The sequence below is a fragment of the Saccoglossus kowalevskii genome, chromosome 4 (genome assembly GCF_978046115.1).
Source record: "Saccoglossus kowalevskii chromosome 4, keSacKowa6.1, whole genome shotgun sequence".
Lineage (NCBI taxonomy): Eukaryota > Metazoa > Hemichordata > Enteropneusta > Harrimaniidae > Saccoglossus > Saccoglossus kowalevskii.
Window position 1 is genome coordinate 32,139,357 of NC_140644.1, and position 25,029 is coordinate 32,164,385.

Consider the following 25,029-nt stretch of genomic DNA (forward strand, 5'->3'; position numbering starts at 1 on the left):
GCACTTGTGATAATTATGGAGGTGTTTCTTTGGTCAAAATAAGTAATATTTTGATAATTCATGATTTAGCAAATGAGATTTTTGGTTTATATGCAAGTATGGTAATATGATTGATGCATTCATGGACATATTACTGATTGACATCATTGATATCAAAATTACATACCTTTATTTTATAAATACTATCTTCACTATTGACGTCGTCCCCTTTCACAAAATAGAATTTAATAAAAGTTTAAAGTGCCTGTGCAATGCCCACCTCACGTTTCCCATTTTAGATCTGTGTCCCACTGAAAAAGGTAGTTATTGATTTTTTTGCTGAAAACCATTACTCGTATCCAAGTAAATTTGGGATATTTCTCGTGTTGTAGCCACGCCCACCTATCGTGAAACGGTCGACTGTTTCCGGATTTCCGACTCTCGCCGAAAGTGCGCCACCAAATGACAAAATGTGAGATGAAGTCATACCCCTGAGTCGTAATACCACTGGTCGTTCAGTATACTTTTAAACGATATACATTTTTCGGTCGGCGTTTTTTCTTCTTTTTTTTTGTCTATTTTTTTTTTTTTGAGAGAGAGAGAGAGGTTTTAGATGTTGTGTTGTGGGCAGTTGCAGTGAAACGTATAGCCATAGTGTATGTATTCACACGTTTCTAATCGATCCGAAGGTGCAACATCACTTAGTCTTAGATTCATTCAACTGTCCTCGTCCATAAAAAAACCGACTAGATTTAAAGAGAAACGCCGACAACGTAAACCTGGCACAACACTTTAGAAAGAAATAGATTCCGGACCAGCCCATGATCAGCGAGGCAGATTTCAGAAGAGAGAGAGACGTCCGGCAAGTGTTTCAAATGAGTTGATTTTTTTTGCAATCCTGATTATCGGTTTATAGAGACCATTTAGTCCCTGTTAAGTAAAAGGTAGCAACAATTTTGACAGTGACACGAAAACGAAGCGTCGGACAAACAGGAAATTACATAGCCCTTACACACAGCTAAGTGTTTTCATTTTCGAAGGCTAAAAGTTTCTGAATTGTTTGGTGATTGGTGTTGAATGTTCTTTTTTACCTCCATGCTTGCAGCTTGATCTGCTTAATAATTTATGAAATAAGAATCCGGGCTTGGTCAATGTGTTTCCACCAAATAAAGTTTTAATACGATGTTATAATTATGACAATCACGCCATGGATCAAGCTAACTCGAATCCACTCTGAATTTATTTGTATGTGTGTCGATCTCGATTATTTTTGTTATCCAATTAAACGCCGCTTTTAACGCACTTGCCCTCGCCGTGACCCGACGCGTTCACCTATTTCAACAAAATGTCAATTTATTTCCACGCGGCTGTCATTTATTTAGTAACTGTGATTTGTCTTTTTTTAGCTCCGCTGTCAACTTTGTCAAGCGGAGCTTATCATATGAGTGATTGTCCGTCGTCGTCGTCCTAGTCAATGTTTTATTTTTTTGACTTCTTCTTGAAAACTACAAGCCTGAATGCTTTGATACTTGGTGTATATGTACCTTGGGTAGACCTCTCTCAGATTTATTCATTTTGTAATGATATCTTTAATTCTCTAATTTTGGTGAATATTTTTGTCATTTTTAGTAAAAAGTGATATTTTCGACTTCTTGTTAAAAACCGCAAGTCCAATTGCTTTGATATTACATATATAGGTACTACATGTGGAACTCTCTCAGATTTGTTCATTTTGTAATGATATCTTTAGTTCTCTAATTTTGGTGAATATTTTTGTCATTTTTAGTAAAAAGTGATATTTTCGACTTCTTGTTAAAAACCGCAAGTTCAATTGCTTTGATATTACATATATAGGTACTACATGTGGACCTCTCTCAGATTTGTTCATTTTGTAATGATATCTTCAATTCTCTAATTTTGGTAAATATTTTTGTCATTTTTGGTAAAAAGTGATATTTTCAACTTTTTGTTAAAAACCGCAAGTCCAATTGCTTTGATATTACATACATAGGTACTACATGTGGACCTTGTTAATTTTGTGGTGATATCTTCAATTACTTAATTTTGATGATTATTTTTGTCATTTTTGGTGAAAAGTGATATTTTTGAATTCTTGTTGAAAACAGCAAGGTCCTTTGCTTTGATACTATACATATTGTTCATTTTCTAATGATATCTTCAGTTCTTTAATTGAAATGTGCATTGCTAACAGCGGAGCTATCTCAGCCGATAGGCTGCTTGTTTAATTATGTTATAGTGATCACTATTGTCTAATGTTTAGAATGTCAAAATATGTTCTCTTTTATTTTAATTTTGAAAGTTTTACTCAGACGATCGATGAAATAAAACAGTGTAGTGACGTGCCTAGTAACCTGCTAAATAACGAGATAATTCCGACATCAGATTCTATTTTGTCCAGCAACAGTGTACAACCGTGCGCCGGTGTCGGTGACGATCACGGTGACCAGCTACATCAGAACGGACATATTTCGCATCTAACTCAACCCCATGCAACAAAAATTGATACTATGTGTTCATTATGGTCCATTCTTCCTCGACGAACAAGTACATAAGTGACAATATAGTCAAAGACGAGAAAACTGCACAAGAAATTTGCCTTATTTACACGTATCGGCAATGCAAGCTGCCTTGCGACTTCCCCTTCTGACGTCACAAGGGGAATTTCTGTATGCAAATGAGAAGCTAATGAGGAGCCTCGTTTTAAAATACACAAAAATAAAGTTGCCGTAGACTGAGTTTAAAACCCATTTTTTCACTTAAAAAAATTAATTCATGCTTAGAAACATAAAAATTAATAATATTTATGTATCAATTGATAATTTTAGGCGTGAAAATAGCAGCCATTTCATAGGCACTTTAAAATCTTTGAAAATAAACATTGATAAGTTAGGTTGGAAATAATCTATCTGTAAAGTTGTAACATGCATGTGTCAATCAATCTCACTTCCACTGACCTTCTTACAAAGGTATGGTAATTAATTATAAACAAAACTGACACTTGTTTTATTTTTTTCATGCCAAGGTTTAGTGAGCATGAAGTCTTCTAACTCTGTTATTGAACTAGTCATGTTGCTGTGTTCTCAAGAATGGCAAAACTCCATCCAAAAGCATGCTGGTCTAGCTTTTATTGAACTTATCAATGAGGGCAGGCTACATTCTCACGCCACCCGGGAACACATCCTCAGAGTATCCAATGAGGCAGAGTTTATTTTAAGTCGTCAACGAGCGGAGGATGTCATGAAACATGCAGAATTTGAGGTATTTGTATTTTTTTGATAAAATTCTGTGAAATATTGTCTATTCACTGCTGGAAATTGTACCTGTAGAAGAGTAATTGTAGCTGTTTTAACTTTTAGAACTCAATATTTTCTGTCACCAATATTTTTGGAAAACACTTTGCATATTGTGTAATTGTTCATTTCCACCAAATTGGATAATTTGCCATTGGCAACACATTAGAATCAAAACTTTTAAAAAAATGTAAAAACAAAAATATGTGGGTTTATTTTGTGAAAGGTCTCTCAATGTATTAAAGAGTCCATGATGTCACAATTAATGCCTGACTCATGTTAAAGCTCATAAAGCTTCTGAAATTAAAAACGAAAGTTCTCAATTTGTTGACACTAGATGGCGTTTTTGGTCTTGTATGTGCATCAAATTGAATTTCCATTTTTTGGGCAATTTGAAATTTTCCACTGAACGGTCTTTGCAGTTAATTTGGATATTTCAAAGCTAATATCAATCATATTTTTAGATAGAATGGGATAGACAGATTAAATTCATTCAATTTTTGAATAAATGTCTTTGTTTTCAGTCTCTCTGTGCAACTTCCTCAGTTGAGAGAAAAGATGAGGAGCGTCTTTGTGACCATCTGATAACGGCCGCTAGACATCGTGATCACATGACAGCTAATCAAGTGCTCCAGAAGATACTAGGAATACTAATCAATAAGCATGGTGCCTGGATGAATGTTGAACGGTGAGTCCCCCCTACTACCTCGTCTTTGTTTTAGTGAGAGAATACGACTTCCTCTCCCCTTCCCCCATCATGTCCACTTACCATATGATAATTATCTGCGATAAAAATCTAACAGTGGGCTGGTAGGTACACTGGTTTTAAATGTTCATTTCACATGAATTATATTCTACATTCCTGCTTTCTCTGAATGACTACATTAACAAAGACATATAATTGATGTTCTGTTCCACTCAACTAATGCCTAGGTACAATGCTAGTAATATCTTATTACCCATTCACTAATGCCTAGGTACAATGCTATTAATAGCTTTTTACCCATTCATTAGTATGTATAGTTTTCCAGATTTAACCTAAACAAATATCTAATGTACCTTTTTTTCATAGCACCAAGGAATTCTTCAAATTGGACAGTTGGGAAGACAACAATCGTCGACGGCGACGTCTTGTGAGAAACCCTTACGGTTCAACACATCCTAGTGCCACACTGAAAGCTGCTTTAGAGCATGGTATGTGCACATGTCACTTTTCACACTATATGAAAGTTTAAATGTGATATAACGTTCTCGAATCAAGTGCTTTTAGTTCTGCTGCTGTGAACAATACAATAGTTAGCGAGTTCATTTCACATCAGAACATGGGTTTGACTACCTCTGACAACGACTTACTCAGCACAAAATAGAGCATATTCTGCCCAAACTTCTAAACACGTATTATTAGGTTGAGATGGGAATGTGGTCCTGTCATATAAGGCTGATAAGAACAGCCAGCCCTGTGTACTGTCTTCAGTCTATGTTAAAAATGTCATGCTTATTGAAAACATACAGTATCAGGTTTGTACTTTCCCTTCGTTTCTGCAGACCTTTTTAACCTCAAGGTGTGGCTTCACAATTGATCCCCATAATTGATTTTTGTACAGACCCACAAACACACCATATTGGGTTTAGAAGAATGAGACAATATCAATTATCAATCGCATTTCATTCTGTCAATATGTGTTTGTCATTTATTTTGAATTTTAGCAAACTTGCAATTTTCTCCATTTTATTTCTTAATAAGGTGCTGGAGAGGATGCCATAGAGAAAGCAAAACAGGCTATTCATGCTCATTTACTAGCGTCTAGTAACCCTGACGACCAGCAGGATCTTGAGAATGATGATATCAACAGTCAGTTGGAAGATTTAGACTTGGATGCTGAGCTCACAGGTTTGTATTTCCATGTCACAGTACAGTGTATACTAATGTATTGCGTTTTTGAGTTGAGGTAGTTTGAAACAGCGCCCTCATGAATTACATTTTAAAACTTTGTTGTTTTTATTTGATGTAAATGTTTTCTTTCTTGACTTTTCCCATGATGCAAAGCACCAAAGTATTGATGTCATCCATCTTTGTATTAAAAATACAAAATGCTTTACCATAATGCATATTTTCACTGCACAGGACCTCTCGTGTACAGTACTCAATGCTCTTTGATTGGTCCAGCTGTGATGGCCAGAGGTACATTATCTATTACGTCAGCTGAGCTGTACTTTGAAGTCGACGAGGAAGATCCAGACTTTAAAAAAATCGACCCAAAGGTAAAAACATGTATGTGTGTTAGCATAATGTATAGCTGTACACATGGTATAGGTATAGGTGTGTATTTGTATGTTAGACACAGTGGAATGCATGGAAGATGAATCTGGCTGCTGATGCTGTTGTATGTTCATTATATGTAATATATATGTTGTTTTGTCTTCATTGTTGTTGCGCGTTTTTCTTGCTTTTGTCTTGGATTACTGCTTGTGGAGTCTACACATCAACTGGAATACTTCGCTATTGTGAAGAGAAATGCTGTTAGAAGACATTGTTTTTGGTGCTTGCTGGATTGACTTTCTCAGTAAAATAAGGTGATGTAATTATAATAATTAAAATAATATTAACTGTTTTACAATGTCAAATATACTTTTTTCTTCGCTGGAATTATTTTTTGCTGAAAAAAATGTTATGGGTGTTTTGTATGGAGTTTATTTTTACTGATTTTCGATAAGTTGAGTGTGAAATATAGAAAAAAAGTTATATTTACTGAACTTATTTTCACTGAATCACCCCTTAAGCAATTTTTTTTTTTTTTGTGCCAGGCGACAGTTCTGGACACTGTTGTCACTCCTGACTGAATCTCGGCCAGTGGAATTGGCCTTCCCATTGAGTCTGTGGCACACTCACCCAGGGTGGGAGTCAACCCCCTTAAGCAAAATTAATTCCAAGGGAAAATAAAATATTTTACAGTATGTGCGATGAGTTGAGATTGAATCTATCATGCATGTTTTGAAATTGATGTCACCTTGGATTCCAAACAGCATTCCTATGGAATCTCTATGAAGATGTAATGCTGAATTATGCAAATTATCTTGAAATAGACAAATATGTCAAATCTTATTGAATGCTTCTAGCCACAATGTGAGGCTAAGTAATGCAGAGTATTTTCAAAAGTAATCTGATCCTGCCATTTATACAGCAATTGAATATTGAGGGCATCCCTCAATGACCGTGAAATGTCAGAATATTTTTGAGTGTAGAGTGACATTAAAAAATATTCTGATGAAGATAAAATGTTTTGTACTTTTAACTGTATCTGATCAATAGACTACCGGTACTAGTATGCTAATCATATTTAATCAGCTCTACTTTAATATGTTCATTTATATATAATTTACATAAGTATAGCTTTATTAATATTAATATTGTTATTGGATTGGCTGCAACACCATGATTGGTTGGAATTCAAGGTTTGGTAAGTAGGTAGGTAATGGACGTGATGGAAAAGAATGTTTTAGAAATGGAAATACAGGTTTGGTATGTATTATATTTGAGTTTTCAGTAATTGCATGTGCCAATATTGGACTATTTCCTACAAGGAAACAGTGTATATTGTTGTAACTTGTTTTTAGATTTTAGCAAATTTAAAAGCTGAGGGTACACAAAAAAGGTTTTAGTCTTTGCTAATATTTTATTCACATTTGTATGGCATGAAATTTTGTTTCTCCTTTTATCATTTTTTTTTACATATTACAGCCATCACTGTGTTGTGTTTTGGTTTGGTTGTGTTGGGTCAGGTTGGGCTGGGTTGGGTTGGGCTGGGTTGGGCTGGGCTGTGTTTGGTTGTGTTGGGTCAGGTTGGGCTGGGCTGGGTTGGGTTGGGCTGGGCTGTGTTTGGTTGTGTTGGGTCAGGTTGGGCTGGGCTGGGCTGTGTTTGATTGTGTTGGGTCAGGTTGGGCTGGGTTCCGCTGGGCGGGGCTGTGTTGGGTTGGGCTGGGCTGTGTTGGGTCAGGTTGGGCTGGGCTGGGCTGGGCTGGGCTGGGCTGTGTTTGGCTGGGTTGGGTTGGGTTGGGTTGGGTTACTGGTATGTTGTGATTGGGTGTTTGAACCTCCTTGATTTCCTCCTTCAGTTCTGAAATCTCAAAAAGTAACTCTGTGACCCTATGTTTCTTCACATATTTTTCACCAGAGTGTCTTTATTAGACTCAATCCATACCTATCATGTTATGGGAATCTATCTTTAAATTATACCAAGTTCCTAAATGTTTATTAACCGTGGTTGTAAGGAATCCGAAGTTGCATTTATCTGAACAGCGCCCTCTGGAGATGAATCGTGTGCTAGCGATTTTCTGCTTTGTTGCTAACAGCGCCATCTATAGTGCTATCTCAGTCATTACGTGCATATTCCGACGAAAGACCGGGATCTAATAAATGGTACAACCGACTACAAATATCTTTTAAAATACTTGCGCTGTCAGTGGAACTTGTACACGTCTGTGAAATTGTTGAATCAAATATACAGTACCTTCTTTTTCCAATACTTTTCGTGTTTCCTGTTTCCTCTAATGATTTGTATAATGTTTGTATTATTTGTAATCATTTATTTCTATGGTGGTGTCTTATCTCAATATGTTGTCATAAAATGTGTCATTATCGTTGATATCGCCTCTTTGGGCACTGTTTGCTGGCAAAAATATGCGAGTACATCTATACACATGTTTTTAGTCTCTTGATTGTGTGCCTAATTCCTAGCGGTATTAAACTGCAGTTTTTGTCTTGTTTTTCGTGTGCTAAATGTGTGTCAATAGTGTAGTTTGAACAATGGAACTTTTTAAGGACTAACTCGTGCGTCGGTCACGGTCCGAGTCGTCGATCGAAATGCATTGCGTTTCGCCGAGATAACAAAAAAAGTAGTATAACATTGTTTTCTGTTACGTTTTCACTTGCACTTCACTCTTTGGAGTTATTCAAGATGTCATGTGATTAAATTAAACACTGCGTTCTGAACGCGTTTCATTTCGGGAAGGGTCAAATTCAATAGATATGTTTTAACAGTGTAATATGGAAACTTGCTCCGAAATGGCGACTGTATCATCTCTTGCAAACACGACCTGTCATGTACGGAGTACAGTGTATAATAAAACTATTGGAACTTGGGAATGTTTTCTCATAGATACTTTGCTCAGTTGTAGCTCAAGTGTCAAGTGTTTCACATCTGGTAACCCATGGAGACGTCTATGGGTAACCTAACTCCCGATTAACTTTCTTATATAGTAACAAAACGATGAAGCCTATTTGAGTGTTATCTTCTTAAAGGCCATGCCCAGTGGGTGCTCTTTCTCGGCAACTGCCTGGACCACTAAGACTTCCGACCAATGCCGCCAATTGGCTTCACGTCCTGCTGTGCTCCTATCTGGCGCTGATCTGATGACCCCCAGGCCGAAGGCTGTCTGTTGCGGGTGCCTGGCGAGCGAACTGCACGGCGACGTGTTCGGTGAATTCCCCGGTGATGTAAACGTACACTTAGATGGTTTTGTAACGAGGCCGTAAAATACCAGACAAATAAATATATCTCTTACCACGTTGACTTAGTCGTGGTGTTGTGGCCGGATCGGGTTACTTCTCTTGGGATGCTTTGTTCTTAACTTTTATAAGTAAACCAAACAAATGGTGCTGATCAGCGTGCCGCTGCTTGATCGGATTCGAGCTCATACTACTATGCGATTCGAGCTTGGCCGCTGTCCCCACATTTGCATGTTGTCGAAATGGCGACACATCAAAATAACGGGGTTGTTTTTTAAAACTGTCACTAGACGGTGGTGATTCAGTTTATGCCTGATACAGCGATGCGTGTATATGGAATCATTTTGCTAGTGCTCGCTGATAAAACGAAAATATTGGATACTAGTACTTATTAAATAAATATTCACGGTTTGCGGCAATAACTAAATATTTATCGCCCAATTCACGTGTTGATATTTGTTCCATTATGTTTACTTGTTCACTTTCTTGACAGGATGAAATGTGCTCAGAACTTTTCCAGATCGCACTCTTGAAATGCTTCTTTCGTCTCCCCTTGCTACTCTCTCTTCTCATTAGAAAATCTCATGGTAGATCAGTTACAAAGTTTTCTTAACCCCGTCGCCTCCTATTTTATCGCTTAATGAGTCGAGGAGCCAGCGTCTTCTCCGCCCCTATAAAATGCATTCGTGACATACTTGTGTGCTATGCTGTTTCGCCACTGCATACCACTTGTCTCTCCGTTGAAACTGGATATGTCGGGGGTGTGTGTGTTTTACATTTAATCGTATATACAAACATACATTTTGGCGCGATCTCAGAGTGAATTTCCCTATTTTATATAACGTTTTTTCTTGGTTTTAGTTTTTTGTTACGACCAGGCACCTAGTATTTTTACCGCGAGTTTAATATGGGATAATTGGAGCACATCTATGTCGGATTTACAATTGGGTAAGCTTCCTGGGTTCCGCTTCAGACCTCGTAAAAATAACAGGTGACGCATGCAGTACATTTCAGCCATAGACATGAGTGTGAATTATGCAACGACTCAAACGAACTGTCGGCGTGTTGTCACACCAATTGTAATTTACCGTAAGAGATTCGCAATTCGGCGAAAACCGATTCACTCAATGTTTCATTCATGAACGGTTAGCTGGATCAAATATACGTGTAAATTATGCTAGAAATTGCGAGAATATAACGGAAATGTTGTGTAGAAGAAAATCGGGTATACATATTATCGTCCAAGTTGTGGGATAGTATAGTGAGCGAAATACTTTGAATATACCGGATACCCAACTTGATGAGACCATTAAGTGCCAACAATGTGTGCGTAGCTTCCGTTCACTTGCATGAGAATCGCCTTCATTTTGTTTATTTTCCGTCTGTGAGCAGTTTGTGTGAGGGAAGTCACATAAGAAATCAAAACCTTGTTGAGAATGGAGCTAACGCTTTAGGAGAGTTCGGGCAAATGCGCCCAATCGTCTTACGCCACATTGTGAAAACGTAGAGCCAAATGAATCGCCTAGCCAAAATTAGAAAATCTTAAAAGTGTCTAGTTTTTATAATTAAACAGTAAGTTGAGTTAAATCTCCGTAATGTAACCGGTCCATCCAAACTGTTACTAGCAGTATTGCAAAGTTCAATGCAGCTGAATAGTATCAGTAAATTGTCTGGTTTCCCCTAAAATTACATTTACACTACATCTAAGACTTGGTTATTCTGGTATCGTGTACATCAAGTACAACATTTCTTCACCGTGACAACGAAGTTGTTTTCATTCGCACATTGATACAAGTTTTAATTGTGGCACGAAACATTATGTAATTACATGTACAAATGTATAAGCAAGTTACTTTTGCCCGTAATGACGTCAGTGGGCAATATCACTGGTATTGTGGTGTTCAAACTATGAAATCTTGAAGGAAAGGTTAATACGCATGGTACGATTGAAACATAGCTAAAATGTCTCGTATTCGTCATCAGCACGTGTTTTTTCCGTCTGTCATCTATTTCTTGTTGACGTTCACATTTCTAAATAAATTATCGGTACTTCAACTTAGATGAAGCCCCAAAAGTGGGCATAGTGAAATGGGTGCTCAATGATATCGACAACCATAGCCGATTAGAAATAAACCAGCCTCCCCATTAATAATTCCTGCTAAGTATGTAATTGGCACTTATAAATGGGAACTGACATCCTCGTAGTCGTACTTAGCCCCGTTTCACTAAAAAACCAGATATTTTTTGGGCCAAATTATTTGTGTAGACCAAACAGTTTTGTCATTCCAGTGATGGGATTACTGGTGGGATGGTGTGTGTCAGATGTCTCATTTAGTTATCGTCAACAGAGAGTTTCCTCTACCAAATATGCACTGAGGATTGAAACCTTGGGGTTGCGTGTTTTGATGGCGCCAGACACGTACTGTGACGATCTGTTACTAATACGGAGGTTGTTCAGTACATCTCCTCATCATACCACAGTAACGAATGAGTAGACTTACCCCCAATGTTTAGGAGTTGAATGTTGTATACAGAAAAAACTGAGCAAATTATTTTCCTTTATTTTGAGAAGAGTGATATTTCTTTTTAATTTTTGGCTTTACCTCTACCAAATGTGTGTGGACCGAGGTCTCTGGTTGATTGGCTCGGTGTCCCAGTCTTTCGCCGCTTGTTAATGACTTAACAAGTTCGTGCCTCGGTAATGGTAACCACAATTCTATGATCACGTTCAAGGTCTTATTGGCGGAAAGTACACGTGTTTTTTCTCTGTATGTGGTGAAATATGAACTTCTGTTAGCGCCTTCTTTGTTGGGCTCATCGCTAGTTCGACCTAAGTTCTATGCCTAATTTGTGAACGTTAAAATTACGTAATATTATGGGAGTAATATCAAACTTATTTGCCTTGAATTCCCATGATGCACCATTGCCATTTTCAATGTTTCATATATCAAAAAAGCTTTAAATCTCGATATTTTTTTAAACAAACTATAAACCAAAATGATTGTTGTATTTGTGTGAACCGTACGACAACGAATGCAGAAATTCAATTTTCCGTCCAGCCAGAAAAAAAATGTTTCGGTTAAAATTTGTGATCGTATGTATACACATTTACGTTGTCCTTACTTCCGTATTGGGGTTGTAGAATTGGCGCAGTGAACATAAATAACAGTGTTTGCTCTTTTTGAACCATAATATTCAGAAGATTACTACCACATGTCAATGTATTGGTCTAAGAAGTAAAATACTGGGAGGACGTTTTCCATTGTATAAAATTAACATTATGATTGACCCTGAAAACATTTTACGAATATTAAGCTCTAAAATTTTAACATATTACATAGTTCTTTACTTTTCATTTAATAAAATTTACCATGATTTATAATTTTGTACGTTTGTCGTGTATTATGCGAGGATGGCAAATACCAAGTACCAAATAAAACACAGACCCCAATCTAGTTGTAGTGTCTGTGAATAATCCACCCAACTGCAAATCAATCAACATGTACAATTTCGACAGTTCCAGATTTGTCGTAAAATGGTATCGAAACGATGATCACGGTACATGAGTATAGCCTGCTACTGACGGGACTCCCTCTGCCATGGTGATTTATATATCACCCAATACAGTGACGCTGACTGCAATGGTTTGGGTGGTAAAATATTTTCTCAATAAACGCTCTTAAAATTACGAGAATCAAGGTAAATTACTCGTAAATTACTCGCTATTTTGGATTCACTTGCTATATGCCTATGAATGTATGTGCGAATATACGCCGTAGTATCTTGGTTTATAGTATACATTGACTCCCGCAGATCTTTGCGAGTTATCCCCGTCTTTCGCGTTGTGTCGATAACATTGGGTATCGTTGTCCTCGGCTGTCGTCGTGCCCTAAATAGAGCAAAGTGATATTGAAATTAAATTGAAAGGAGAAAAAAAAATACTTATTTGGTTTCGATCTTTTTAGGTAGTCTGGCACTACTTCTACCTCCGTCATGGTCACGGTCGACGGGCCATCACCGAATACACTCGCGACTCGCTTTCACTTTCTATTTAGGCAAGTGTGTTTGACGTGGTTTTCCACAATCATCGAAATACCGTTCCTTCACCATGAACGTGTAAAAAAACAAACACTGTCCATAGCTCATTTCATTACACGACTTCTATCACCCCAACATCTCTGTATATTGGCGAGCTTTGTTAGAATTCCCTGCATGCATTTTACTCGTGTACCTGTAGCTCACATGTTCCCGATATCTGCCTCTTTGAATCGTCGATACATTTAGTTTTTAATAACATCACCGAGAAAATAAATTCAAAATCGACCACAGCACAAAAAATATATCCAGTCTAGTTTTAATTAAAATGTAAATGAGTTTCGGGTGTCTGAACGTGTATGTTATTCGGAAAACGCCGGCCGGAACAAACGGTTCGTATCAAACAGAGACAGACTGACCGGGCATATCGCTAGCCACCTGACAGATGCTCCCGTATCCAGTTGAGTTAATTCCATCGACGGACGGCTCTTACTTAAACTTAGATAATTTATCGTTTTTGCCTCTGGAAAAATATTATATAAATCTAGTTTTGTTTTATTCCTTTGCCTTCATTGTGTTTAAGCAATGGATGGACGCGCGAGGGGTTACACGTGTGCGGCGTGACGTCAGTCGCCAAAGTAACAGTTGTTTTGCCAGCGGGCAAAGTATGCAAACTCCCAGAGGTGTCGTGCAACTTTAGAAACTAACTACGCGCTGCTCGTGCGTGCTGATTGGTGAGTAGAGATGGAGAGTCCCTTGTAAGCGCAATGGTGATTGGCTCTCAGCTGCGCGGGAATCACTGACTACACAATAGCGGGAGCCGTTCAAAGGGGTATGAGTTTAGGACTGAATTTGACAGACGCGGTTGTCATGCAACGATGAACCAAGCAACTGTCTGTTGCTACGGACCAGTTATCAACGCATCCCCCGAAGCAACTCTCACACCCACACGAAATCGGTGATTCAAAACCGAATCATGTTCTTTTTCTACATTGGTGTCTCCCACGATGGAGTATGTGCTTTTTCATTATTTTTGTTTCACTCTATTAGTGTTATGTTTTTATAATTTACCATACTAATCTTCAAATGGTTTAAATAGTGTAATACAGTTATTATGCATATTTACAAATAAAACTTTAGTTATGGTAAAAAATGATCTTCATATGGAATAATAGTTTTTAAAAAGTCGACCGTTTTTATAGACGGAATGTCTCTGTATCGATTGGTAAGAGTCTTCTTGTGATGCGCCGTAAGAGGGTGAGTAACTGTTATGAATATCGATGTCGCAGTTGAGATTGGAATGTCAAACTGAACCGCGACCAGTGTTCCCTTTAAGCCTTATTTTCGCTCAATTTTCTCAGATTCAATTGTAGTTTCTCAGTGAAATTTTGTCTTTTGAGAAACTTTCCATGCATTTTGTTTGCAGAAAAAACATTTCAAGGGGAAAATGGGCAAATTTTCACAGTATTTTCAAGATTAAAACAAATTAAAGGGGACAGTGGCCGCGACCTGAATTGTTTCTTATCTACGACACTAACATAACTGGAAATAAAACAATAAACACACAAGTACAAGCTCATGTAACATTTATCACACGAAACCGAATGTGTTTCTTTTGTCAACGAAATTGAAGCGCTTGAAATGTCAGTTTCTGTGTAGATATATCTCCTCCATACGGCATGTAGTGTATGACAGCCTCATCCCCAGCATGTTTTGAACCCAAAGTTCACCCTATCTCCCCCTACTGGGATTTCCCATTCAAGATTTAATTAAGTTATTTTCATATATTGTTCAATGATTTATTCCAGCTCATAGCATCAACAAACTTGAAGAGACAATACAATTAACTAACGAATTACTGTGATAGTTTTTACGTATCCTGGATGTGCCAAGCCTCGGGCGATGTTTGGGCCAACTACTGCTGAGGGAACTGGGTAGATGCGTCCTCGTTCTCTTGTGTCATTTCATGCGTTCACTTTGGCAGTCATCGATTCGTCAGAAATTTATTACTGCGAAAAGACGGGTAATGAGAAAATTAGCGACCAATTTCTTTCGTCTGGGCGCCATTTAATCGAGCGACTCGCCTCATTTTCTTAGGTGTAGTCTGTTAGATTGTTGACTTGGGAGGCATCAATCATAACTTCATCTTCAAGCCACATATGTAGTATCAGCGACTAGTTCCAATGTAATTTTTATTCATAGGCTAATTTAGATATAAAAATTTGGTCATTCAGGGTTCGTTGGGTTAACGAAATTTCTATCAGCCTACTTTTCATCGCTTTATTGTGTTTCGTGCATCATATCTTCGTTGTTTAAATAACGTAGTGTGTCGGGTTTTCCGCTGAAAACGGCGCAGACTACATATTAACCTGCTGCAAACAGAACAGCACGGAAATGCATTTCGCGTTTTAAATAATATTTATTGTAAGTCTTGTTCATAACTTAATGACAGAATGCATAATAGAGTGTTAACAAACAAACACACACACTAATAGGATCATAAAATAATCATTTCTGTACACCGATATTCTCAGAAACTTGAAGAAAACAGCGACTCCGAGGAAACACACTGGCATTAGGCAACTATCAGAATGATAACAATCGTGAATTTTTTTACTGGCATGTTAACTTTCTCGCATTTATCACATAAGTCGGGAAATTCACTAACGACAATGGTTTCACGGATATTACGCGTGTCACCTCTGAGAGGGCGGGGTACATCGTTTTCTCTTGATGATGGTTTGTCCGTCAATGTACTCAGTAACGTTTTAATCACTTGAAACCAACATGACAGGGATCAGTTTGGGATCTTTTCATTCCACGACAGATCATATACGTGGATCTTTTATGAAATGACATCTTTACGACACGCGTCCCTGAGTCCCTGATTGTCGCTTTTTCTACTGTGGAGAGTGATATCTGTTCCGATATTACATGTAACACACTTGCCAACATTCATAATGAGAGACGAAAGGCAAACTAGCTATTAACGCTACCCAACGTAATCAGGCTAGAATTGCTTTTTAAACGAAGTCCGGTCCAACAGTACGACATCTCATTTTCTCCGTGCTTTTCATTAATTTTAGAGTGGCTGGTTGTTTGTTCGTCGTCGCTGATCCGATTTAGCGACCTCAATCAGACTGATTGTTCGATAATTCTATTAACACAGCCTAGATTACAACAATCTTGCGTGCATTTCGGCTTATGGATTAATTGCTTTATATCGTTTGTTTAAGCGTTTTCGTGAGACCCTTTTGTAATCTGTGGCTACTGGGTGTTTTATTCGTAATGCATATTTACGCACCTTTACAATACGCAATGTCTTTGCTGACATCCAGCTGTCGTTGGGGGGGGGGCGAATATTCAAATTATGACATTCATGTTTTGCATTTCTATCTGGGTGTCAGTTACTAGTATTAAATTACTTCGTTGTGCGCGAATACAACTTGAATTGAGTTAAAAATTAAAAGCGTGCCGTTGTTCGTATAATATGTTGCGTATGGCCTGAAGTTTGGACTACTGTTCTTAAATTACACCTGTAGACGTGCATGTTTTCCTCCCCAAGAATGCGGGAATAATCGTCGAAGATGGTCGCCCGACAACAATAGATCTTCTCATTATACTTACTGATGCCCCTCGTTCGTAGACGTTATTTATTCTATGTCTTTTTATGACTCTGTACCCCGGAAGCGTCACGCTAGTAGCGTATTTGAAAGATGCATCCGTTCCTTGCGGGCGATTAACATTTCTAGAATTTCCTCCCCTTAAGTCGTCCGAAGTTGTGACCTGCGATTCATTACCTCAGTCCAACCGCAACTGGCAAACATACTTTTATTTTTCCGCTTATCCACAACGATCATGATGAATTACTTTCTCGTGACCCACTCGCGGAGATCGCGATATCCCGAGTATGAGTATACTATAATAGAAACATTTTATTATTTGATTATATAGCTTAATTATTAGATTTATTTCTTAGCAATTTCCACATTACTAGTATTACTCACATTATTTTCTTGATTATTGCTCCCTATAATCGACGCTAACACACTGAACAAACACCCTTCTTTCTTTCTTTCTAATTACGCAGTAACTACATCCAATTTACATCTATGCGCGATTCCCTCTCAATCGCTTTCCCATTTTCATTAATTAAGAAAAGTTGGCCGAGAAAATTGTTTAAAGACTGGCACTACTGGTACGTTATACCGACACATGCCCCATGGGTATTAATAAAACTCTTAAGTCGGCATAATACGAATGTTATACCAGTCAATTCATATTTGTGTGTCGTGGTGTAATTGTTGTTTCTCCATCGCTCGGTTCATATTGTGGTGTGTGACTTGCTTCTCTAAAAATCGCTCTGATGCAATTATATACACTCTAATGAAGACGAAAAATGTAATTTGTTTGACTTAGTGGAAACTCATTTAGCGGGGAAAATAAATGAAATCGTGCGTATGTGGATTGATGTGCGTTCCCCTTTCACTCTGTTCAATTGATGTCTTCGTCATTGAAGCATACGGCCATTGTGGTTATTGTTTCAGGCTACCAACGTCTAAGAAATCAAGCGATTTGAAGAATGTTATTTTCTCCTCCTCTGTCGAAATATTGTTGACATATTCCGACAACAGACTTCCTCCGTACATTTATATCAAGACTTGTGCCGTTTTAGTGGATTTTACTGTTATGGTGCAAGTGCGCCGTACTTGTTTGACGTAACGCATTTGGTTCACGATTGATAATATTCCGGGAAGTATCCCGTATTCCCGGAGTGTGGTCCTCGAAATTCAATGATAATATTCCGGGAAGTATCCCGTATTCCCGAAGTGTGGTCCTCGAAATTCAACAATGTCCATTGATTCAACAAAGTGTAACATGTTGTATTTGGTGGTATCAATATTATATAGCTTTAAAACTATAGTTTTGAAATATACGCTGATTCTGTCATTTATACTATGACAATTTTGTTTCGTGCTCTCTAAGCACATTACTTTCACTATTTCACTGGCGCCAGCACCACCGTGGAAAAGTATCTTGATCAAAGCTTGGGCACGTAAACGAATGTTTGCTTTAATTTTCGTTGCCAGTGTAAAACTGGTTACGGCAATATTCTGTTGGCGATATCGCCGTCTGCTTTGGACGTTTGATGTAGGTAGTTTGAAGCGTAGCTAACTCCGAGCAGCACCTGTCAATCAAGTTGATGATACTGTTATATTTCGCCTCTTTGCTATTTCATAATAAGTACACTTGGTTGACTTCTATTCAAGTGTTCAAGTACCAGTATGCGATGGCTGCCGGTTCCCTTGTAGTTCGGACACAGAGCTCAGTGTTGCCAGGTTGGACGTACGCTGAGAAATCGTCAGGTTCTAACCCACCTCGCCCACTGGTGTCACTTGTACACGCGGCTGATATAGAATAGTATCTGATTCCATTGTTCGGTTCTGGCTCTGGCGTATATTCCCATATATGTGTTTTAAGAAGAAATTCTCGAAACTCGTGCGTTCATTTTATTCACTCCGGTTATTATAATATCCGCAATTTCAGAAACGAGACGGGTTTCGAGTCAATCTTTGCCACTTTCAACCAATTTCAAACACTGTGAACACGAATATCAACCGTGTTCTGGCGCCAGATGGAATCATTTGACACCACAGTTCCGTGAACCCGATCAACCGAAAAGTTTACTCCATGAGGGAGGCACGAGAAGTTAGTAAAATGTTTTTTTGGCGGGAACTGGTCGGTCGTGCTGCGCGTGATCGAGTCGCATGTACGACGTGTCCACTGTCTCGGAATGGGAATGGTATGATAGCAGTCACCCAGTGAACCTTTTCGAAAATACGATTAGAAATTCTTATTTTTTAATGATGTCCCTTGCTGATGTACTTTAATAATCCTATCGATGTTCCAAGTATTGGATTCAGTTTTACTGTCCCCAGGCTGCGGACTCTCTCATTATCGGTGCGTCGTCTTCACGTAGAAACGCATCTCCAGACGTAGATAGACTGAGATATAGCATAGATAAGCATAATCTAGATTAACTCTACTCCCTGGATAGATTGCCATATCAGTTATCGACTGGTGACGATATCGGCTTTTTTTTTGCTCGAACCATCTCAATTCACTCGGTTGTTTCATACCGGCGATTGTGTTTTTCGCAACTTCCCCTAAGTGTCACTTCGTGTCGTTTTTCAAGACCTGTTGTATATACCTTGGGAAGTCGTTCAAGTTGGTCGATGCGAAGTACGACATGATACAATTTTCTTTACTAATACGCGTTTAAAGGTCGTCGAATTCAGTGAATTGTGTTTGTCGTTTTGATAGACAGGTTGTTGTTATTTTCGGGAAGTTTGGTATTCCAAATAAAAATGGCCGTTCGCATCAATTTCACCATGTATATCACTTATTGTTCACATGACCGTAACGGTATTTATTTCTGTAGCTCAGCACTTCGTATTTTGTCTCTATGTAAATGTTGTAATCGCCAGTTTTATTTTTCATATGCAACAGGGACAGTGTTTTTTATCTGCATATTAGTATATTTTCTGCATATGTAATTCGCACATATTAACTATTGAAAATGTTTGCCAAACTATGTTCAAACCATGTCTTTGGTATTGGGAGTCAGTGTTTATAACCCATACACTGTTGGAGATTTAGTTGGGCTATACGAATGAAGACGACGACGTTGCACGGAATAACGCTTCTTGTGTTTATGTGTAGTCCCACATACAGCAATAGGGTGATACATGTGTATGTTTACGACGGATTGTCGTAGTATAATTGCACCTCGTGACCGTCGTTGTTTCAATTGTAATAACCATGATTATAAACAGCATTTTGTAAATGTCACCGTGATGAGGCAAAAGGTCGAGTGTCAATTGCAAGATGCTGGCCATAATTGTGGCTGTCATGCTTGAAACGGTTACGAGGTACTTCTTTTTTTTTTGCTCTTCATGTTTGGATAACGTATGAACGTTAACGTAGTCAAAGACAAGGTCGTGCAATAATCATTATGTCGATCACTTTCAATTTGACATTGACATATCGCCATCGTGTTATTACAATATTGTATACATTCGTATCGCGTCGAGAATTGTTACTGTCTTTCGGTGTTACCCCAGAATTTATGATTATGTTGCGGTCAACCGAGCGAAAGTGGCAGAGCGGTTTTAACGGAACTCGCTATGGATAGACGTAGTCGAATTCGATAAAATAACAAATAACCAAAATAAGATCATTGCATGTGGACTGCAACTCCCATGTACCAATGGTGCCTTTTTTATCAAGTTGTCGGGGCGGTCTTCAAAGTGCTGTACATCTCGAGTAAGACATGTTGTATGTATATTCAGCGAGCTGGCCTTTTATAAATGGTGTGGTTAATCCTTTTCATTCGTGTGTTTCTTATTTAAACAAAAATAAACAATATTTTTATCCACTTTTCTGCTGACGTATCTAATATTAAAGGGCGCTGGTCATCGCGCAATGCGTGTTCGCTTGCTATGCACGTTTTAAAATAAAAGTTGTGTAAAAAAAAAATGCCTAAGCGGTGTTACGTGTTAGGGTGGGACTACTAGCAGCTACTTATTTTGATGTCATCTAATTGTCGATTATTTTAAGTATTACCGATTAAACCCTCATATACGAAATTAAGGCCAGTATCACATTTACTATGTACACGTCTATTTATCTCAATATTTCAATTCCTGAGATTGTCGTGGAACTACCATCCTGATTTATGAGTGTGCATTCGTTCCTATAATCCAAGGATGGTTTTTGTGCAATATTGCCCGGCGTCATCGGGAGATCCTACTCGGCCGTTACCTCGCATGCGCACTAGCTAGAACGACGAACAGATCCAGGGGTGCGTGAAATAATACAGATGAAATAATAGAACAGCAGAGTGTACTATTTTTGAAAAGTCGCCTCATGATTTTTTCCATCACAGTGAGTCCACGTACTGACACAAAAATTGATGAGTTTCCGCGTAGCTGATAACTTCTTTCCTTGAGGCAAGCCGTCGCACCTGCCACTAGCATCGGTCACCGAGGAGAAGCTTAGCTTTTGCCCAGCGCGCGCACACGTCACTTCGATGATGCGCGTTCGATCATCGTGTCATGTGGTCTGTGCCATCAGGTGACTCGACCAGCTTGCATATTCACATTATAACACAATGTTCCACCTGTGTTGCTGGTGCAGATGTGTGGAATTTGACACTTTATTTTTCATAAAGTTGTCAGTTTTACATGTCATTACCACGGCTTGACATAATCGTCCTTGTCTATTGTTGACCGTTTTGCCATCCAATTTTATTATGCGGATTCTGGCGCATGCTATCTACGAGGTGGATGCTGTTCATTGGGTATTTGAGATCCGGAAGTTGGTGAAATTGTTTTACCCTCAACAACTTTTTCTACGACCACCCCACCCCCAGTTTTAAAATGAAGAACGTTTCATCAGTTTTTTAATCAATTAAAAATAAATTGTCCACGAAAAGTTTCAAACATTCTTTCTTTGTATACATTCCCTTGTTAGAACTGAATTCCACTGAAATTGAAGTAATAAGATTCACTGAGTGTCTCTAACGTGTCTTGTCTGCAAATACCTGCTTACAATATCATCATTCTCACTGTGGTCCAAGATCGTGTTGGATACTCACTGATACTATATGCCTACGGGCGTGCCTTTTCTTTGCTGATGATATTTGTGATGATCAATGAGACGGGAAAGGTTTTGAAAAGTTTCGAATTACGGCGGAAAGTGTGACATGCACTGGAACAAAGGAAGACTCCATCGTCTGTCACTTTATGTTGCTAGAAAGTAGTTGAATGTCTGTAGCGCCAAAATCTGTTGTATTTCGCCGGGCGTATAGTCCAGATGAGAGGATGAATGGTGATGCTTAGGGTAGGCCGTGAATACGCTGAATTTACGTGAAAAGATGGGGTCTTTGTTTAACTGTCCAAATTTACGAGGTGTAGGGTGTTTTTTGTTCGGGCAATTTATGGGGTGTGCTGCGTGAAGGAGATTCAGGAAACGACTCCCTTGCGGTCACCAACCCACTGGTACTGGTCTTCCAGTGCCACTTTTAACGACCGCTGTTTTTGTCCCGTGACTGGAGGTCAAAAATCCACCTGCCGAAATGTATTACATGATAGACGCTGATTGTTTACGTCGTTGTTCTATTTACGACCCAAGAGCCCGTCTCCATCGCGCGCAAAACTAGTAGCGAGTAGAAAGACCGCCAGATCAGTTATGGGCGCAACACGTACACGTTAAAACTAATATTAACACTGTCTCACTTTGTTGTAAAACAAACTGCTCGCCGAACAGGCTTTTTCTTTCTTTGCGTTCAGGTGGGGTCCTGTCATGATAGAATACCCGAATCTTGGCAGGTTTTTATTTGACAAAGCAATTGGGCGTTTTATGAGTTGAAGATAGATCACTGGCAATAATCCACCGAAGTCGGACATCGGAGTGTATTAAAAACTAGGGGAACAAAGAGACCCCCTAAGGCCGTTATATTGAAATCATCAGAAGAGGGATTACTGATGTACATGGGAACATTTTTGCTTTTGTTTTCTTTCTTAAACCTTTTATTCTTTTATACAATTTTAAGGTTTTAAACTGAATTGTTTTTTATGATAAATGCATTTTCCATGCATAGATGTCAGTATTTCACATGCTGGATCAATAATGAACTTATACACTGAATACGTTTTTTAAAGATATATCTCTTTTCCTATAATGATTATTATGAGCTATTTTTGATAGCTGTCCACTTAGTCACATTCGCTATATTTTCATCACCTTCGTCAATCATACCCCGTACCCAGACGTTATACTCGCGCGACCCGCTATGGGCCCCCCCAAGAGCTTAAATTGAATATAAAAAAAAGTTTCAGTTGAAATCCTAAGTTGTGCACGTGTATTATTTTTTCCATACCTTTGCTGTTTTTCGTTTCAATGTATTAAATTATGCTGTGCTGTCATTCCACCGATTGCTGACTTGATTCATGGCGCACTATGAGAAGAAAATAAACAACAAGCTTGTTCGAATATATGCCCTTGCCTTATGCCAGTTTCAATCTCGCGCACTATATTAACTTCTTGGGGCTCGGGTGTCAGACGATCAATCCATAATTGAATGATCTTCACTACTAAATCCAAGAATCGCGACAAGCCGTGGAGACTAACTGGAAACACATTTTACAGTTAACAAACCAAACTTAAGCCGAGCTACCCAGTTGCCATACGGTACTCTGCTACGTTCTGCGCGATTGCTCTTCCGAAGCTCACTTTGTCTTATCGTAGCCGCGAGCGTTGACGATTCGCCTGGCACAAAGGGGGCTATGAGAATTGAATGTAGCGTTCAGGCCGACCAAGCATCAAAACCGTGTAACTCGAGCTCATGAGAAGGATTTGAAAAATGCTAATGAAAATCAACTGAATTGAACAAATTTTCCCGAGCCCTTACTAGTTTGTGCAACCGGGATTTCATGATTTCTAAAAGGCGCTGTTTCGATTTTTCTCACCGTGACTGCGATTGCGTGTTTTAAAAGACTCGAACGTTACTTGTTCCACGTTGTATGATTGTATTACTTTCATCTCATGAAGTATAGCATCGCCCCCAGCGTACAACATGTGAATACCTACTATTCCTCGTTGTTTGCTGTAACAAAACTTGTCACTAAACTTTTAAGATTGATTGCTTTTGTGTAGTTTGAGGGTCAGATTCGTATTTTCCACTTTCCGGAGTTTGCCGGCGAAAAAACACTTTTGTATGGTTCATCCTATCACGTGTGTCACGGCAAGTCTCCGCCGCAACACAACAAACAATTACTGTGTCTCGATTTGCAGATTTTTATCTCATCTAGTTTTAGGCAATCTTTTTTTTCGCGGTGATTTGCCTATTGTTATTGGCCATGTAACAACTGGTATTTTAGACGTTTATGGTGTTATTGGCCACGTAACAACTGGTATTTTGGACATTTATGGTTATTGGGGACATCTGACACATAAGAATGGCATCACGGCAAATTGGTGGCACAATTACACTTTTTGTTATTCAATAACGAACAAGATTTTGCGGACGAGATAACCGTGACCATGACAACATGAACTCACCGTGCCAACACTTGCTAACTATTTTGACTTCATTTCAGACATAATATGTAGGGAGAAGTAACGTGCTTAAACATTTGCCATTCAACTTGAATAACGCCCCAAAACGAGTACCAGCAACATTTGGTAACACGTTGAATCTGCCCCTGATGATACTAAGAACGATTTACTAAAAGGTTACATTTATGCAATTGTTACCCCAAAGGGCTTCATCTTACACGCAAATGTTTGTGTATGTTTTAAAGTTCTGCCCTTCGTCCACGTGTATGCGCTGTATGCGCCTACTAGAACTATCCTCGGCTACAAAACAAACAACAAGTTTGAATGTCGTGGGCCCAAGCCTGAATCTTACAACCGTCGCCATGTCTGGTTAAAGAACGTTGGAACCTTCAGCCGCCCTTCAGATTCGACGAAGTTAGTCAATTATTTTCCGCTTTAGGAACCTCGAAGGCAAACAAACATGTGCCGTAATACACTTCGTGTGTGCGCATTCGAGTTTGTTCGAGGGAGTTCATTACACTTCCAACTGGTACGCGAATTACCACCAGCATAGGGGGTATTAGAGGGAGTACGTGGTTTAGTTACAAACCAGTCCTGGAAACCAGTGCGCACATAGGCGACGGCTTCTATTTTTTTTATCGAAATTGTTGTTTTAGATTATTTGAATTGGGGGACAGGTTCTCAACTTGGCAATCAACGGTCGGTTAGATAACTACCTGTCTTTCCCCAGAGACTTCACGACATCTCCATGGATCTTCACTCAGTTAATTAGAGCGCGGAATTAATACTAAAATTGAAAAACAAATTAAACAGCAAGACAGACATCGTTTTCAAGAGATAATTAATTAAGTGCGGGCTCTGTGAATTAATTAATTAACAATAAAGCAATTCGTTTGGATAATTATCGACCGACGCACTGAACTGGTGGCATATTCATTTCTCGTATTCTAGGGATGACTAGTTATATTGGTGCGTGTAGACACGTGTCCGCACTGGTTGTACGATACACGCGTGTATGAATGGATCTGGAGGGGAGGGAGTGATGGTTGGCCAATCTCCCTGTACAAATATAAAACC

The 25,029-nt window shown here is 38.8% G+C and overlaps 1 protein-coding gene across 1 annotated transcript in view; it reads left to right on the plus strand.

Moving 5' to 3' along the window:
* The window catches only part of LOC100376706 (lipopolysaccharide-responsive and beige-like anchor protein), a 254,065-nt gene that overhangs the window by 123,245 nt on the left and 105,791 nt on the right, over nt 1-25,029 (plus strand). The window contains exons 29-33 of the mRNA XM_085498391.1: nt 3,023-3,258; nt 3,815-3,978; nt 4,363-4,484; nt 5,035-5,181; nt 5,416-5,552. Of these exons, the coding sequence (XP_085354517.1) occupies nt 3,023-3,258; nt 3,815-3,978; nt 4,363-4,484; nt 5,035-5,181; nt 5,416-5,552 (806 nt within the window). The remainder of the gene's footprint in view (nt 1-3,022; nt 3,259-3,814; nt 3,979-4,362; nt 4,485-5,034; nt 5,182-5,415; nt 5,553-25,029) is intronic.